General features: G+C 39.0%; 1 protein-coding gene across 4 annotated transcripts; it reads right to left on the minus strand.

Annotated features, from left to right (window-relative positions):
- Positions 1 to 748: 748 nt before the first annotated feature.
- Positions 749 to 17,798, minus strand: MCM8 (minichromosome maintenance 8 homologous recombination repair factor). Of its 4 annotated transcripts, none has more exons than XM_087775526.1 (19): positions 17,723 to 17,798; positions 17,340 to 17,498; positions 17,061 to 17,135; positions 16,478 to 16,560; positions 16,147 to 16,296; positions 15,284 to 15,387; positions 13,118 to 13,316; positions 12,431 to 12,516; positions 10,823 to 10,974; positions 9,721 to 9,919; positions 8,914 to 8,944; positions 8,490 to 8,630; positions 6,598 to 6,739; positions 5,766 to 5,961; positions 5,279 to 5,492; positions 4,098 to 4,307; positions 3,431 to 3,507; positions 2,740 to 2,929; positions 749 to 1,476 (listed from the first exon to the last, which is right to left on the minus strand). In XM_087775526.1, exons 2-19 carry the CDS (start codon positions 17,452 to 17,454, stop codon positions 1,384 to 1,386), a joined length of 2,457 nt encoding a protein of 818 aa, XP_087631652.1. In that variant the 5' UTR covers positions 17,455 to 17,498; positions 17,723 to 17,798; the 3' UTR covers positions 749 to 1,383. The 4 variants fall into 4 exon arrangements, with proteins under 4 accessions (XP_087631652.1, XP_087631651.1, XP_009465881.1 ...); XM_087775525.1 differs by lacking the exon at positions 17,723 to 17,798 and adding an exon at positions 17,600 to 17,710; XM_009467606.2 differs by lacking the exon at positions 17,723 to 17,798 and having other exon boundaries at positions 17,340 to 17,697.
- Between the last annotated feature and the right edge of the window lie 46 nt (positions 17,799 to 17,844).

Below are 17,844 nucleotides of genomic sequence, written 5' to 3' on the forward strand. Positions count from 1 at the left end.
CCTTTCTAGGGAAGGGGGCATTGACAAAGCGATTGGAAAAGGGGCACAAGCCCTCAGCCTCTGGAGGTGACTCCTGTCAGGCGTGAAGGAAAGATATCCCTTCAAGGAAGATGTTGTATGTCACCCAGGCAAGTGGGCCACCATGGAGAGAGGTATCCAGTACCTGAGGGAATTAGCCGTGCTGGAAATGATTTATAGTGACCTGGACAACGAGCAGTTATCCAAAGATCCAGATGAAATCCAGTACACACGACCCATATGGCAGAAGTTTGTATGGAGCATACCATTGTTGTATGCCAACTCGTTGGCAATACTGACCCGGAAAGATGGAGAGGAACCAACAGTGGATGAATTGGCTGGCCAGCTCCGGGAATATGAAGAAAATCTCTCTTCCTCCCTCATCTCAGCTGTGGAGAAACTGTCCTGGGAGGTCCAGCAACACAAAGAGGATAGGTCCTACTCCCCACTTGTACAGATCAGTATCTCAGCTATTAGGCGTAAATGTTCCTCTGCTCAAGAGGGAGGATATAGAGGGTACACACCATGGGGCACCCTGTGGTGTCACCTGCGTGACCACGGAGATGACACACAGAAACATACATAACATGTTTGTGTTATACATCTTGTAACGGCCATTAACACCCACACCAGTGTTCACTATTACTGTCTAACACTCTTGAACAAATCACAGATTTCTCATATATAAAGTTTAATGAAAGACAAATAAAATCCAATTCCTGTTTTAAAAATTAAATATTGTAATAAGGATATTTTCTTAAATCAGACTTGCATTTCAAATAAAATCTCAGCTACAAAGATCAATAAATACAGAGCTGCAAAGCAGAAAATCACATCAGTTTCAATAAGGTATCACTTCTTACAGCTGCAAAGCTGTGTTGTCTCAACCAGAAGGCTCCCAAATTTTTTGAAACATTTCTATACTTTAAATTCCTCAAATGAACTACAATGCCAAAAACCACATCTCATCATCTTTTCATGAAAGATTTCTGGTTTTAAAAGCATGGGTCCCACATCTCTTTTAGAAGTAAAATCTGTTATGGCACTGTGATAATGTCAATATAAAATACGCTTTCCACTCCTCAAGGATGATGAAGTACATGCTAGTCTCACACAGAATCGCTTGGGCTAGCAGACTTATGGGATGAGTCAAGCAGCGATACCATGTGTCAGTTTGTCCTACAGCAGCTTAAAGCAAGCCTGTGGGCACCGCAGACAAATCTCACACCTCAGTAAGCGCCAGCACCCGCAGTGCATCAACTACCCTGGCAGGCTGCAGTTCAGCGTGCTTCATTGCTGCAGGTCCATCCGTCCATTCCAGATGTAATGATTATGTCTCAAGAAAGTTTATCACAGCGGCTCTTTTCACATAGTCTGAAGCTGATAAACTCTTGAACCTTTTTTCAAAAGATAACCCTGATCATTTAGGGATCCAATAAAGCTTTCAAAATCAGACACCTGGGAGAAAAAAAGAAAAAGATAAATATAAATATCAAGTTGGAAGAATGACATTTTATCTGATGTAAAGCAACATAAACAGTTTGAAAGAACTTAATGAAATAAAGTGAGCTAAGAATAGGTTAGTTTCCTTAGCAAACGGCTGACCTACTAGGAGGTGGCATACAGTCAGTTGCACCCTTTTGTGCTTTATTTACGCACTTTATGACATGCAGAAAAAATAGAGTAACCTATGTATAAATCTGAGTTCTGAAACACAAGTATCCAGCAAAGAAAAGTCCGATTTCTACAGCTCTCACTGATTTCCAAGTATTTGTTACAGGTATAGAACTTTGGGCAAAAAATATTCTATATATAAAGGGAAAATTAGAATTAATTGAATTAGCTATAGGTAACTAGTCGCTGCATCAATGAATGATCATGCGATAAGAGAGCTGGCAATAACATGTTCTGTCAGACAGGATTACGTATAGTCAACATTTGAACAAGTTTGGAGACTGAAGCCGTCTCGCCCCAGCAGGCCAAAGTAGGTTAACCAGGTAATAGAGAGAACAGCATTATTGCCCTTAAGTTCCATAAAGAGAAATTGTCACTACTTTTCACTCATTACACCTGAAATCCAGTTTTAAGTTTTAAATTAGCATTTAAAGCTTTTTATCATGAAGCAAAAAGTAGAATTAGCTATCGATATTTTTGTCTGGCTGAAGTCCCCCACAAGTACAGAATGCAAATCAATTACAGAATAAACCACATCTGTGGCCATCTGTCCTACATGATGTTCCTATCAAGTTACGATATTAGGATGCTTGAAGCAGGAATGAAAACCCAAAAGGCATATTTGGGCCAGAGAAGGCCAAGCAGAAGCGTCACTGCGCTGCTGAAGTAGAACACGGACATCCCAACAGTCTAAATTAGGGAACAAAAAAATAGGTGTGTCCTCTGGGGAGGCAGAGGAAGTAAAGTATACCGAAACCAAAATTGCCTTTCATGAAACAAAACAGAATCTTGCTAAGGACCGGCTTCAGAAGCAGAACCAACCCTTACTAGTGCAAGGAGTAGTTATTGTCAAACAGCTAGTAAGATGAGTAAAGCTTACAAAGGCAATTCAGGAAGAGCGTTCAGCCTAAAAGCAGCAAACACTGCTTATTTCTGTTCATTGCAGAGGCACAACAGGTGTACCTTTTCCACTTCCCATTTTGCAATAAATAATTTTGACTGGTCTTGCAGTTTGTTGTTGAAGAAATGCTTGATTTCCAAACTTACTCGTATTTGTAGCTCCTTCCCAATCTGTCGAAGCTGTTGCAAGTCAAAGAGATTGTTGTAAGTTCTCTCTGCAATACTGTTAAGGGCAGAAACAAATCTTTTTGCTTGTGACCGATTGCTCATCCCAGACCCATGCTGTGAACGTTCAAAGTCCAGTTTTCCAAACTCATCAGAGTAGGTTCCCAGCATGCTAAAAAAATATATATATAAAAAAAAAAAAAATCAACAGGAGGTAAAAGCAAGAGTACATTAATTTCCTTCCTGAAACATAACTGCTTGAGAAAGCTTTCAGAAGCCACATAGGAAACCATCTCCTAGTAAGAAAGTCACTATCTAGGGAACGTAGACTAAACATCTGTCCAAATCACTTTTGAACTTAAATTTTTCAACTGCAACAACAGAGAGTAATCACACGAGAGAAAAACCTTTGGCAGCGCCTCGTGTCTAAGTTACTGTGCACTGGTATACATCACCGCTACAATGATACAACGCAAAGGCCTTAGCAATCAACTTAGGGTTGCTGTCAGTTTTTAAAGAAGAGCTAACAAATCTGAATATTAGTATCAATGGGCCTAAACTTGATAATTTCTTCATAATTTCTTCACTGTGTTTGCATATCTGCATTTAAAAAAAAGTTTTGAATGAATAGCACCGTAATGCTTTATTTATTTTTTAAAGCAGTGTATATTACCTATATTTCATTATTTCTATTACATCCTCAGCATCTTCCTTGGTAGCTTTCTCCCTTAATTCCAGCCTTGATCGTGCCTTAAAACAAAACAAAAAACCCCACAAAGGTATATTTCAGATATATTATAGTTGATGTGAAAAAAGGCTACAATCACCCTACAACAAGCACGAATTTTAGGAGCAGAGATGGAACCTGAGCCTACAGGATTTAGAGGAAGATTCCTCTATTTTTTTATAGTGTTTCAATGTCATCTCCTGCATACTCACATTATTAGGCTGTAGCTTCGAGTGCATTTTCTTTTTAACAGTGCATTCTTGGGAAGCAGCAGATCACAAATAGTGTTATTAAGGTATAGTGTTAGGGAAAACAGTGGCAGTTTAAGTTGAAGATGGGCAGCAGCTTGTCCCTGCCTGCACCTACTTTTTCTCCTTTTAGGAGAATGTGATAGATTCTCTTGCCACCCCTCAAGGGTGTTTTAGTTTATAAGAGGCTTTAAGCAACAGTAGCTCTTAAGCATTTGTAAGTCTCTTGCATTCTCACTTTTTTTTTTTTTTTAAACACAACAAAAAAACATAGCCGTGAAGAAGCTGCCAAAAATTATAGGATATCAGTAGTAGTTTAAGAATAATTTCTTTGCTTTCAATCAAGTATTACAGCTTGCATTTACCTCTGTAAGTCGAATCAGTGACTCTAGCTGCCTCGTGGTGATTGGTGTGCTGTCTGCTCCTTGGTTCTGTTTCCGGAGCTCAAGGTAGAATTCCTGGAGGACCTGAGCAGCTTCTGGAGATAAATTTGGGTGAACGTACTGCCGAGCATATCCGACGTACTTCCTCAGCAGCTGATGTGGAATGGCATCAAAGTTTTCTCCTGGTAAGATCTAACCCAATTACAAAGAGCTTAGATTTCTGTCTGTCAGAACCCTATACAATACAAATTTTAACATAAAATCTTTATCTTCTATGCTTTATCGAGTGAAATCTTCACTGTAAGGGCTTTAGTGCTTCATATATGAACTGTGTACTTAAAAAGTCCATACACTATGCTTAGATGTGTAATTAAACACATTTGGCCATTTCAGAAAAAGCAGCTGAAAGTTCTCATTTCCAATGATAAGGAGTGCCAAATACGATTTAACTATATCAAGAATTCTTTCTCAAAAAGAGAAAATCCAATTTCCCAATTGTTATAAGATATATCTCCACAGAAGATTAAACCGTCACTGCTGATATCCCATTTCCAGAAGTGCATGTGTTTAGCTCCAGTAGGGGATATTCCTTCAAGACCTGGCATTCGACAATACCAGCTCTCAAACTGATCACTTAAGTTTAGTAAGAAAATATGCTTTCTCTCCTATAATCCTCAATTCTGTCATGAGTTGCAGATGCCCAAGGATTTGTTCACACACTGCTTTATTCAGATTCAATACTTCACAGCACATCGCGTTATATCAAATTATTATATCCAGCCTAGTTCTGTAGCTCTTTATTGAAATCTAACACAGCAAATTTGCTTTAGAGCATCTCATGCAAAGTGTCTTCTCACCACCACAACTGAAAAAAAAAAAAAAAAAACAACAACCAACCCCAAACCAGCTCAGCTAATAAATTCTCTTCTGTGTGGAGATGAAGATGGCTTGAGACCCATCTTTAGCAGCTCCAGCAGAGGGGGTAATGTTAGCTAGAAACCGGTGGCTAGAGCTTTAAATGTTTCCTCTTTAATTCAGAGCCAATTATCATGAGAAGAATGGGAGTGGGAGACAGAGGACATCCAGCAGGTCAGGGTTGCCAGGTTCCAATGCAAGGAACACCACAGGAAGGGGCATAGCAACAGTCACAGGGCAAGTCCTACCTTTAGTCTTTCAAGCAATGGTCGATCTGAAATGACTTCAAGAAGAGAGCGCTCCTGCGTGTTGGTACGAGTCACAACAGCACTGCTGCATGCTGCCTGCTTTCCAGCTCGGATTGCCATCACGTGCTCAGACAGCAAGTGATCGTGATCTTCATTTGGGGTGTCCAGCAAAATGAAAACTAAATCAAATCTTGACAGTAAAGCACTCCCCATTCTAGAGTAAAGACAAGAAAAGCACACAATGCTCATAAAGTGGAAAAATTACAGCAATTCTGCTCCACTTCAAAAACACTTAAAAAATCCTGTCCCATTCATTCAGAATAAAGTAGAACAGCAATTTCTCTCTCAAAAGCCACGGAAAATTATTATAGTAAGTATGTGTTCAAGCTCCAGGAAACTAGAAAGCAATACATACAAACTACAAGACTTCCAGAAGCACCTACTCCTGAATGTAAACTATATAAGCAGCATTTCAGAAAGTGCTCACTTTAAGTTCTCAGACACTGTTTTGGCTTTGTTATAATGTCCTCCAACTGGGTTTGCTGCAGCAACAATAGACGTCCGAGCTGGCAAACTGCAAACAATGCCAGCCTTGGCAAGGCTGATACTTTGCTGTTCCATGGCTTCCAACAAAGCCTGATGCTGGTTTCCCATCTTATCAAATTCATCTATCCCACAAATACCTGCAACCAATTAAGACAAGACAAAGACTTATTAGAAAACACGTTAACTGATGGACAAGTGTATGCTACAATCCAGTGCTGATTGTATAGTCTGATAGATTGTATGTTACAATCCATCAGAAGTCCAGCCTAACATCTTAGGGACTGCAGGAGACATCGGACCAAGTCTCCATTTCAGCAAGGATTGTTTTCATTTCATGCTGCTGCAGCTGAACAATTACGAAGTTGGCCTGGCTTGTGGAAGCAGTGTCTTGATTACACAGTAAGATGGCAAAACAAGCTTTTTAAAAACAGAAATAGATGACAAATCTCATAAGCCAGCTATTTTTCAAAAACGGTAAGAATCCAGTAGCTGCCATTAAGTCAAGAGATTTCTCAACAAGGAAATCCTAGTTCTTTGACACATTAGGTAAGGCTCCAGTTTCCTGCACATCCTAAGCCCTAGGAAAGCAGCAACCACCTCCAGAGAAGTCACTGGAGAAGCTCAGAACTTCCCAAGATGTGGAAAGCCAATATCATACTTCAAATTTACATTTTTAGTCCACAATTATGCAAGCACTGTAGTTAACCTCAGACGCAGCAGCACAAGCCCCTCCATGTTTGTTCATGCCAAACCTGTGGCATTACAAGTATTACCTTGATCTCCAAGCACTAAAGCACCAGCTTCCAAGGCAAAATCTCCAGAAGTGCCATCTCTAGACAGTGTAACAGTCAGGCCAGAGCTGGTGGAAGTATTACCACAAACATACACACCTCGAGGAGCAACATTACACACTGCCTAGAAGAGAAAGAAATACTTTTTCCCTCCCCAAGGTGAAGAATTTGATAAGCCTTATTCTAGAGAAACAATTCAAAGCACATCCAAATTTATTCCCTTCTACTTAACGTGGCCCAACAGTAAAGTTATAACTCCCTCCAACCCCAAAAAGACTTACTTCTGCAAAACAGTAGAAATAACTTTGGTCACAATATTTGCACACAACCATGTCTACATGTTATCAAAACTACTAGGGCTTTGGGTACAACATTTACATTTTAAAGTATATTGAAATGCTTGGGGACATGCTGTCCGTCACGGAATTGCAGATATAGAGTTTCTCTTTCAGACCCCAAGGTCTATTTAGACTAACATGCTGTCTGAGTGCCCAACACAAGCTGCTTCAAAGGAAGCATGCATAGCTCTCCCCACAACTAGGGGATGAAGGACAGTCCTAGTCTTGTCCATGCCTCTAGTATCCAGAAAGCAGCTTACAATTTGAAATATGAACTAGAAAAGCAAAGCATGGTAAGCTTCAAGAAATTTCACATAGACTGGCAAAACACAGACATGTTGCAGTTAAATTTGCATAGAATACAGTTATCATAACTGGATTTTCCCCGTAGATCTCTATAGTTACTGGTACCTCTATTTTATTTAAAAGGTGACACCCAAAGCACATTTTTTCAGTGCCAGATGTGACAGGCACTGAGTATTGAATAAAAAAATCCAACCAAACAAAAAAACCTGGCTCCTACACAGCTTTGGTTTTCTCCTTTGGATTTTTTTTCCTGTGACAGCAATGACTGAGAGGAGCCTTGTCTCAGGGTCTTATCTGAGGAACAGATTACTAGCTTTTCTTGAATGGTATTCCATTATTTAGTAACAATGTGAAAAAACAAATCATCTACCGTATGCTAGAGAGTCCCCATTCAATGAAAAAATAATTTAAAAATTTGTTTGCCAAAATGCTTGCATGCAAATCCATCACTTTGGTTAAGTTATTGCAAGTCATATCCTAACGTAACATGTCCACATTAGAAAGAATTGGACTTTTTAAATGAGGTATGCAATGCTGCAGGTCTAGGTGAACTGTCCCTCTTTCACTTCACAGTAACCATAGGAAAAAAAATGACATGCAACTTTAAAACCATTCAGTTTAAGATGAAAAGATTCTGTTACTAACTGATTTTGTCACAGTCATGCAGAAATGCCCACAAAGATTAAAACCCAAACGCAGCAGCAAGTCCGTTTCCCAAAAAGCAGAGATCTGTGCTAGCAACATAGAAATCAGGTAAGAGAATGGAAGTAAACCTCACAGAAGGTCAGTGACATGGCATTTAAAGTTGCATTAGTTCCAAGAGTGTACTTATTTTATTTGACAACGGATCAGCTAAATGAAGATAGGCAGGAGTGAAACTCCTGACTGGGGAAAAGTGTTGGCGAAAAAAAAAAAAAAAAAACAAACCCTGTATAAGGGCAGGACAACAAGCCTATACTTGAAAGCTCACAGGCTTGAGCAAGTATACCTGCTTTGTAACTTTTAACAGGCCTGATCCCTTCTGCAAGGCTCCCTGGAAGGAGAGGACAGCAGGGGACCCCTTTGAGTACTATTCCTTATTTGAGGCATCCTACATGAAAAGATAGCTCCAGCCAGGCTCAAGCAACCCTTGGGTCTTAGCGCAGCTATCCTACCATGCTTAGAAGAAGTCAAGATAGCAAGGAATTGGAGAAAAATACAATCAGACAATAGAAATAAGTCAACCCATACTTGCAACATTTGACTTTTTCCTAATCCTGGATCTCCAACGACCAGAACATGTGGATCTCCTCGCACCGGGATTCTGTTCTTGTCATCTACAAACTTCTGACATCCTCCAAATAACGCCAGGGCCAAACCTGCCTTTACAATCTGTGGTGGTACATACCAACACTAGTAAGTATTTGATCATGGTGACCAATACTGAGAGCTCCCTAGAATTGGCGGTAATAACCCTTTCCTTCCAGATGTCTGAACTTAAGGGTAAAAGGCTGCCACCTCCTTGTCACTGAAAGTGACTGTGAGTCACAGTCACCTGTAAATACAGTCCCTGCCCCTTCCCCCCACCCAGAGAAGCTTTATAAATCCTTTGCAAGTTTACTGGGGCGTAAACATTTCAAACTGAAGTCGCAAGCAGAGCTGTTAAATTACTTACCTCATGGCCATAGATTGCAGGACAAAGAGAGCTGAAAAACAAAGAACACTAACATAAGGGGACTATAAATCTTGTATTACTATTAAATAATCAGTTGTTCTGTCTCTCTTGTCATACAATACCTCTATAAACATATAAAATTTTTGGTTAGCTGTTGCTGAATTTCTAACAGAATCAGTTTAAATCAGCAGCAAATTTCTTGAATTTTTCAGATAACCAGATATGCTTGAAAGAAGAAAAGCCTTTCATCCGAGTTCACATAAATACAGAGGAGAATCAGTTTCCCAGTGGTTTCTGCACCTATTATCTTAATCAAGTAGCTACCTGTAACCCTCATTTTAAAGGTTCTAGTTTCCTGTTCTTTGACTCCATTGGGAGGACCCGAGGGACACCCCAGCTAGAAAAGTACTTCTCTGTCTGAATGCAGGGTCTTTCACACCCTCTGCTCAGTTCTCACACCTCTTTCCTCTGCTGCAGAAAAGCAGAGCAGAGAACAAAACAGTACTTGTGAGTTGAATTTGCTCAGTGATGAGCAAAATTAACTGGTGTTTTTTTGTTTGTTGTTGGTTTGGTTTTTTTTTTGTTGTTTTTTTTTTTTTTTTTTTACCTGCGGCTTTCTGTCTCAGGGTTGAACTGAACACTTCCTCCCAAGCCCCTTGCCCACTAGTTTGTTAAATCTCTGTGGTGTCTATTGCAGAAGCCTTAGACATTTCATAGCTTTAAGATTAGCTGTCACATTTGTCTGAAGTTGGTCATGCTGATTGAGAAGTCTAATCCTAGACCTAGTCTAGGTCCGACAAAACTTACTTCACAATGAGCCTGAACAGATTTTCCTCAGCTTGAATTTCTTGAACAGCATAGAGGTCTTTAAGTGAAAACTCCATGAACGATCTTTGAAGAGTCTCATCATCAAAATTCTTTGGTTTTTGTCCTTTACTGTTGCTGACAGAATTTGCCTCAATGTACAACAAGAACATACACTTGTCATTCTTATTTTTAGAAGCTCCTGTTAGAAAAATTGAGAAAGGATGAAGGAATATTTTTTATATCCTTAAGTACTGATGTTATTTACAACTGGCATAGGGTAATTAAGAAATATTAAGTACAGTCATGTGCAAAATGTTCATATTTAGGTAACTGAACATCACATTTTCAAAAATTGATGCAAAGTAAGTTTCTAGTTACAGTTGTTCTTTAAGTTTAGGCATGCAATAAAATATTTTGCTGGATTAAGAGGGTATATGTGTATAGAGAGAATTTTCTCCCAGAATAAATGAAGTTTTCCCACGAATTTTGAATTATTACATTATTCTAGTCAAATAAGTTGAATATAAAATGTTTCCACTCAATATTCAGACGAAAAAAAAATCCATAGTGCAGAAGATTTAAATATGTAGCTTAATAATCATTTTCTATATCCCCCAATGATTACTGAGCAGAGAATGTGATCTCACAGTAAATCAGTACTGCAGTTCTCTGCAATATACTCTATTACAGCCTCACTTCGAGAAAAAAAAAAGAAAAAAAAAGAAGTCTCTCAGAGACACTTTAGGAAAAAGGGATGTCCCCCTTACATTAGTGGTCCAGAGAAGGCTCTCCTATCAGCTGACATACTAAACCAGCAGATGTCAGACTGGCACTTCAGATTCAGGACCACAGTTGCATACAGACCAGTAGGTTGTGAAACCCTCTCTCTATCAGCGGATATTAGAGACAGTGCTCCTCTTGGACAGCACTGCTTCTGGCTTTTTCAAAATAACTTCTCGTTATAAAACTTTGGGAAATATACACTTAATGCGTTTACAACTTTGAGGTCTCAAATTATGGCAGATGGCTGTTGTTGCTCTTGTGTAATCACTAGAAAGATCCCCACCCTAGGAACAAGGTGTTCTCAGATGATGTATTTTACCTTCCTCCGTGCTCGACACCTTTACTATCCCTGTAATTGTGACCATATCTCCTGGGACACAGCTGTCCACAAGATCTTGAACCAGTTCACATTCAATCGTGCGAGGGATTCGGCCTGCTTCTCGCTGATCATCTGACATGAGTTCCTGCACCCTGCAAAACACAAGGTGAGCATACACTTCATGCATAGCACTTCCGATTCAATTACGGCATACAAGATCTGCAGCTGTGTGCTTCCAACCAATCCTTTCCCAACTGAAAAGGGAGACAGCAGACAGCAGAAATGCCCCGACAAACACTAGCAACAGCAGGGCTGAATTTGAAGAAACAGACTTTTTTAGTTCAGACTTTAATAAATGGGTATATATTATCCATAAAACCCAGAAAGACAATAACTATGAACTCCAGAAATAATAATGTTGAAATTCAGATCTTCTAGCACTGATGAGCATGTTCGTGTAGAAATAAGTACAGTACATGAAATAAGATGGACCTCATATACAAAAATTAAGGAGGTCAGACATTATTGCCCTGATGAATGCTTAATTGGCATTTTAACCCTAGCAAAGCCTAAAAAATTCCTCAGACCATGACAAGAATAGTAGAACAGTAGCTCACTCTTTGTATAGTTGTAAAAGGCTGGCAATTAACAAGTTCTTGTTGTAATGCAACAGGGTAGTCAAAAAGTGACAGGGTGGCTCATTCCATGTTACACCATGTAATTTTAATAATCTTATTCTTTTGCAGCAAGCACTCTTCAAAATTTGTATTACAAAGCAGTTGTTTTATCCGAGCACTAGTATAGTTCATATATTAAACCTACTCAATATAATAGCTTTTTGGAAATTCCTCCTACCATAACTGAGTCCTTTGAGAAATGTTCAGTTTGTGCTCTTTGCAGCTTTTCTCAATCATTTCTGGTTGTATCTATTATTTAATGATTTCTTTTAATGAGCTGTAAGTCAGCTAGAAAAGCCCTATTAAATCACATTGGTCAGCTGTGCCAGTTGACTTGAATGAACTGAAAGTAAATTTGAGGGTTTAAAAAAAAAAATAATCTTAGTTTGAAGCGGTATTGATTGTGTTCCCCAGTCCTTAAGGTACGCTCAGTAGAAGGAAATAGTGCTGTACCTGTCCATTCATCTACTTTGTGTGTCTAATCAGCAAGTAGGCATGCCTAAAATTTGTGAGATCTTTGGTATGAGGGGATAAGTTACTGTTTCTACAGCTATTAACAATGTTAAAGTGTAGGAAGGCGGATGATGGCTCTGGTTTTCATAGCTTCCATCCTACTACATGCAATCAGCGCTACGACCATCCTACTATTGCCCCATAATATACGTTCAGAAAAGTTTGACGTGTTGTTTATTGTCCACCCCATTAGCTTACTACAGTAAGGATGTCAGCTTGGAAAAAAAAGGAATCTGCTTACTTTTTTCCACTTCTTACATTCAGATTCTGTAAGTTCATGTGCTCTGTGTCGAAAGTCTTATTGTGCCAAATGACATCTAAATATGTTTTTTTCTAATTAATGTCCTGTAATAAGAGTCATTTAAAAATTCATTAAAAAATAGGGCTAAAATTCTTGCAGAAGGGAAGAGATGCTTACTTAACAGACTGCCAGTCCACTGTAGTGGTTAAAGGAGAGCTTCTGTCAGCTGTGAAGGACCGGCCACGGCACTCAGGAACAAGGCACTGTAACAACAGTAATTCTAATTCATTCTCAACGTTTTTTTAAAATCATAATTTGAAATTGCCTTATTTGGTTTAAAAAAAAAAAGAAAAAAAGAAAGCAATGTGATTCATTAACACCATTTCAGGAAAAAAGCTAGTTAAATTAGGACCACAAATTAGCACATAATTAATGAAGAGCTATCAAGCACAGACACCTGAACCCTGACTCATAAACAGTAAAATTAAAATAGAAAGTTCTAAACAAAAACTCACAAAAAAACCAATCTAAGCATAGAAAACCGCCACAGTGAGGTGGAGGAGGCTTTTTAAACATAACTGGTAAAATGGAAATGAAAAGAGATTTCCCTTCCCCCCCCGCCCCCGATATTTGAGGAAGTTTCTACATGCTGCTTTTGTTTCGGCAGGATCCATTTTTTTCAAATAACAAGAGTAGGCAGTAATACAAAGTTGCATGGTAAGTCTGATTTTTTCTAATGTGTTGGCTGTTTAACCTAGCTTTTTTTTTTTTTAGAATTTTTTTTTTTTTAATACCAGTGGTGCTGCTTTTTGTCAAATCACTACAGATAATGGAAAAGTATGAAGTTAAATGGTTTTAACTTACCTTAGTTGGAAGAGTATACTTCCCGTCAGTTAGAGGAACACTCTGAACATCTCCACACGCGCCACATACAAAAGCTAGCTTAGTGCAGAGAGGCTTAATGTTACTGACACGCACAACAGTACCACGCAAGGCAATGTATTTTCCATAGCAGTTGGCCCGAACGTTTTTCAGCTGAGTTAGAGGATCATAGTTGTACACCCTACACAAAAGTTAGGCATTAACATTTTGAAAGCTTACCATACTTGAATGCAGAACAAAAAAACCCAAACAAACAAAAAAAACCCCCACAAAACCCAAAAACCCTACCAAACCCAAACAAACAAAAAAATCCCACACCCAACAACAACAAGCTTACACACCAATCTATTAACAGTAATCCAGAGCAATGATTAGAAATATTTTGTCTGTGGACCCACCATATAGTCTTTGATTCCTGTTCTAGAAAGTAGCGTTAGGTTTAATATTCCTCAAGTGTATATACCTCGACAGCTGTACAGTTTGTTTATATGGTGACATCTCCCTCCTGTAAACAACTGAGACTAGTGATACCACAGAAATTACTTTATAGTCATCTGTAACCGTCTCTGAATTTTTTGTAGTCTTGCAACACAAAAGGATCAAAGATTTACTATGTCTATGCTCCAAAAAGAAGCGCGAGTTTTCGTGTTTCAAGGACATAAGAACCGGTCATCAGGTACAACACACTGCACCTTGTTAAGGATGACAAAGAATAATACCTAGCCAAAGAATTCAGAATAACAAACTTTAAACAGAATTGTTTATCATGGAGTGGACCTCATGAGATTGTCTAGTCCAACCCTCCTGCTCAAGCAGAGTCAGCTAGAGCAGGTTGCCCAGGTACACATCCAGTTGAGTTTTGATTATGTTCGCGATGGAGACTAGACAACTTCTCTCACAGTAAAATAACGTTTTCTTGTGTTTACGTGTAATTTTCAGTGTTTTAATTTGTACCCACTGTCCCTTGTCCTGTCACTGGGCACCCATGAGAAGAGTCTGGCTCCTGAAATCCAGGGTTTTCTCTGCTCCCTCCGCTTAGGACCCTGAACACCACCATCTCATTGTTCAACCCTGCCTATGCTGCAGAACCATTTTAGGAACATGATATTTTATTGACTTATTGAATACTTTCCTCTACAGGATAATGGTCCATAGCTGTCTCCTGGAATTTTAGATATATATACATTTTTTTGGCCACAAGTTTTTCCTAAACACATTCTACTGTGTAATTAAAAGGGTGCAGTTTTATAATATTGCAAAACTTGAAAATATGTTATAGTGTGACAAACCCCCATGTAGTGTGACAAACATGCTGCTTTCTTGTAGCAAACCAGCAACAGCAGGAAAAAAAAGAAAACAAAACAAACTCAAATAGGGCTTATACTCCTAGTCCCTCTCAGACTCCTGAAGTCTGAGATTCCATTACACCTGATAAAGAAAAAAAAAATAATTGTGCTAAGGGCTTGTTTCATTAAGATCTCAAAGGAACTCTCATTTTTAAAATAACAGTAATTATGATTCTTCTAAGCACATGCTTGTTCAGAATTAGTGTAACCTCAGCTTCTTCATTTCAAATTAAAGTTTAATTAATTAGAATTAATATTCTTGAGACTTTCTACCAGTAATCCTTTAATAGATTTAAGCTAGTATGAAATAACACATCCTCATACACCACTGTCAAAACAGCCATCCAAGGAATAATAAATATTACCAGTTGTAGTTTAGGTCTACACCCTCCAAATCAACTTCCTTACAAAGATGAGCCTTTTGCTAACAAAAGGCTAGATCATAATGCCTTCCCAACTTCTCCAGTAAACAGCAGAAATTTAAATACATTTCTCTGTTTTTAATCAACACATGTTTCACAGAACAGTTGTTCTACTTATAAGTTACTTTTCTAGTTATAAGCTGTTTGTTCAGCTTATAAGCAGGTTTCATTTCGCTTTTGTCTTCATGACAGTTCAGCCTTTGTCACGGTGAAGAAAAAAGCAAAATGTACACTGTTTTTCCTGGTAATAGCTTCACAGAGTCAAGTCTCTCAAGAAATAAATAAGGAAGCCTTCAGCACCATGCATGGACACTGACAGCCATTAGACAAGAGACAAATAGATCCTCCTGAAAACAGACCAAAGACTCAACATGCATTACCTAGCATGAATGAGAGGCACATTTATTATAGGTTCTCCATTGAGGGGTAATCCTTCCTGTACCTGCAGCTCTGCAGCATGCCTTTCAAGGTCCTTTGTTAGCACCTAGACAGAAGAGAAAGGCAGACACAAATGTAGTATGGATTCAATTTACTACTAAGTTTGATTACCACCCTTTAAGATCAGACCCCCTACTGAAGTCTAAACAGCCCTCTGCTGTCCAGTGACCGCCCCTAAACAGTGTTTTTCTGCTTCTGAACAGTTTCAAGCTTCACTTTAAATGGAATTTAAAATCAACATATTTGTTGTGTTTGTTTCTTTAATTAAAAAAAAAGAAAAAGAACGTATACAGTATTTTTTTAATGCTGGCCAATGTGTGGAGTTTTGTTTGACTGAAGCACAAACATCTGAGAACTTGCCTGTCAAGAAGCAGTGAATTGCTACTTTAAGAGACATTCAAGAGAGCCAGGAATTCTTGAATCTGCTCACCATTCACCCACCAGAGCCATGGTTCCGCTGCATGAGGTGGGACACACAGCACAGGTAACTCACAGGACATTTAAAAAAAAACAACCCGGAATTAGAACTCCCAATAGGGAGTAACATAAATATTAGAACCACACTTAGTTTTAGTCAACTGCTTTGATGATGAGTAAGCAAAATGCACCAAGACTAAAGCATTTTCAAAACATGATTTTGTAGGCCATACAGAAATGGTGGAGAGATGGAAGAGTTTGAGTTTTGAATAAACAGTAAATTTCTGTGAGACAGAAAAACAGAGATTTGGGGTTTATAACATAATTACCTTTAAGTCCCACTGATTCTTTGTGAGGGTTATTCTATGTATTAGAACATCATATTTACCTGATGAATTGCCAGACCCATGCAGTGCAGTATTTTCTGAGGCATATCCCTTAACTCAGTAGATATATTTGGTATTGATTTAGTTAATTCTCTGTCTTGTATCAGTTCCTTATAATCCACAAGAATACTTCCTTTTCTTTCTATTTCATCCTGTGAAACATTTTCAGTTAGGAAATACACTTCAAATTATAAACACAACACATCCAAATCATGTCATAAACATTTCATATCTATGATGGAGATTATTTTTGATGGAGAAAATACAAAAAATCTGTAATGTTCTTGTATCAACAATAGGTTGTGGGGGGGAGGTGTTTTGTTTTGCTTTTACCTTATCATAAAGCTCAATGCGTTGCATGAAAAACTTTTCAAAGGCTTGAGTCTTCTGGACAAAAGGAGACTTGTCAGCATAAGCTAATTAGAAACAAATTGCATTAATAATTGACATAAATAATTAATTCCATTTCACAAAATGACACAAACAGGCAATTTCTCTTCCATTATTTTCCTGCATTCCAAAGCTGAGGAAGATGACAGATCTCTACAGTATCACAGTAACGTCCTGTTATAAAACAGAACTTTGTCTAAGATGACATAGGACAAGCACATAGGATCAAGAAAAGTACAGCAGAGGTATGTATATTCCAATCTTTGACAGACTGCAGGTTTTATGTGGCTAATTGAACAGGTTTAAGAAAGATCATATCTTACACTATTCAAGATTCCTTTCCAAAGTTTGGAGCCCACAGAGATTACAGTATACCACAAGACCAAAATCGCTACTGTATTAATGTTTTTCTATAACAAACATGAATTTCAGTTGCTTTCTGTTGAACTTATCCCCTCTACTTATAACCAATTTTAGAAAAAAATGGAATAAAATACTTCTACATATAAATTTGGTCTAAAAATACCTTCAGAGAAATAAAGTTTCCAGCCCTTATAGGGAATAAATTGGTCCAACGTTGATTGAACTAGTCGAGATCTTACTACCAAAAAAAAAAAAAAAAAGTTAAACCTGGTATTAAAACAATGTGGATACTAAACTTTGCAAGTTTTATTCTCTGTGATCCTTTAGAGCACCAGGAGGCAACCAGCTGTAATCATGCAGTGCAGAAGTAGGTCAAAAGAAAAGGTTGTTCTGAAAGCATTATGGCTTCAGAAAACAGGGAGAATCACAGGAGCTGGCTCACCAGGTTCGGGAATTCTTCTCCACCCTCCTGTCTGCCCTCTGCCTCGCCATCCGCCTCGCCACCCCTGAAAGCCTCTTCCCCGGGTGCATCCCCTGCCTCTGACGTCTCTGCTCATCTCGCTCTGCAGGCATCAGTTTAGGGACGTGGCGGCAAACTGAGCTAAAGAAGCAGAAGTTTCACCAAAAGATATTTAATGTAAATTAGGGTTATTTGCCAGGAGGACTTCGTCTGCGAGGCTGGGAGTAGAGACCCCGAGGTACCTCGAAGGCCCTGCGGAAGACGCGGTCTCCCTCTCCCCACCACAGGGTACCACCGCGGGCCGCCTGAGGAGACGGGGAAACCCTCACCCCCCTCAGCGTTCTAGCGTGGCGCCCATCCCTTACTTCCGGCTCTGCAACCAATCCCGAGGCAGCATGTGGCGTGGCCGCGGAGCAGGAGGCGTGGCTTGCCAGCTCTCATTGGTCGGCTCTTTCCCTTCCACCCACTCGCCCTCCTCTTCAGCTTG

This window comes from Nipponia nippon, unplaced genomic scaffold (assembly GCF_047370975.1).
Source record: "Nipponia nippon isolate SJK-2023a ecotype South Korea unplaced genomic scaffold, ASM4737097v1 scaffold_4, whole genome shotgun sequence".
Classification (NCBI taxonomy): domain Eukaryota; kingdom Metazoa; phylum Chordata; class Aves; order Pelecaniformes; family Threskiornithidae; genus Nipponia; species Nipponia nippon.

Excerpts from the sequence above, each read along its gene's own strand:
- MCM8 (XM_087775526.1), bottom strand. The coding sequence starts at position 17,454 with ATGAGCAGAGACGTCAGAGGCAGGGGATGCACCCGGGGAAGAGGCTTT. Across the intron at positions 6,740-8,489 it reads GAAAAAGTCAAATGTTGCAA|GCAGTGTGTAATGTTGCTCC; the intron begins GTATGGGTTGAC and ends TTTCTCTTCTAG. Across the intron at positions 1,477-2,739 it reads GGAAGGAGCTACAAATACGA|GTGTCTGATTTTGAAAGCTT; the intron begins GTAAGTTTGGAA and ends TTTTTCTCCCAG.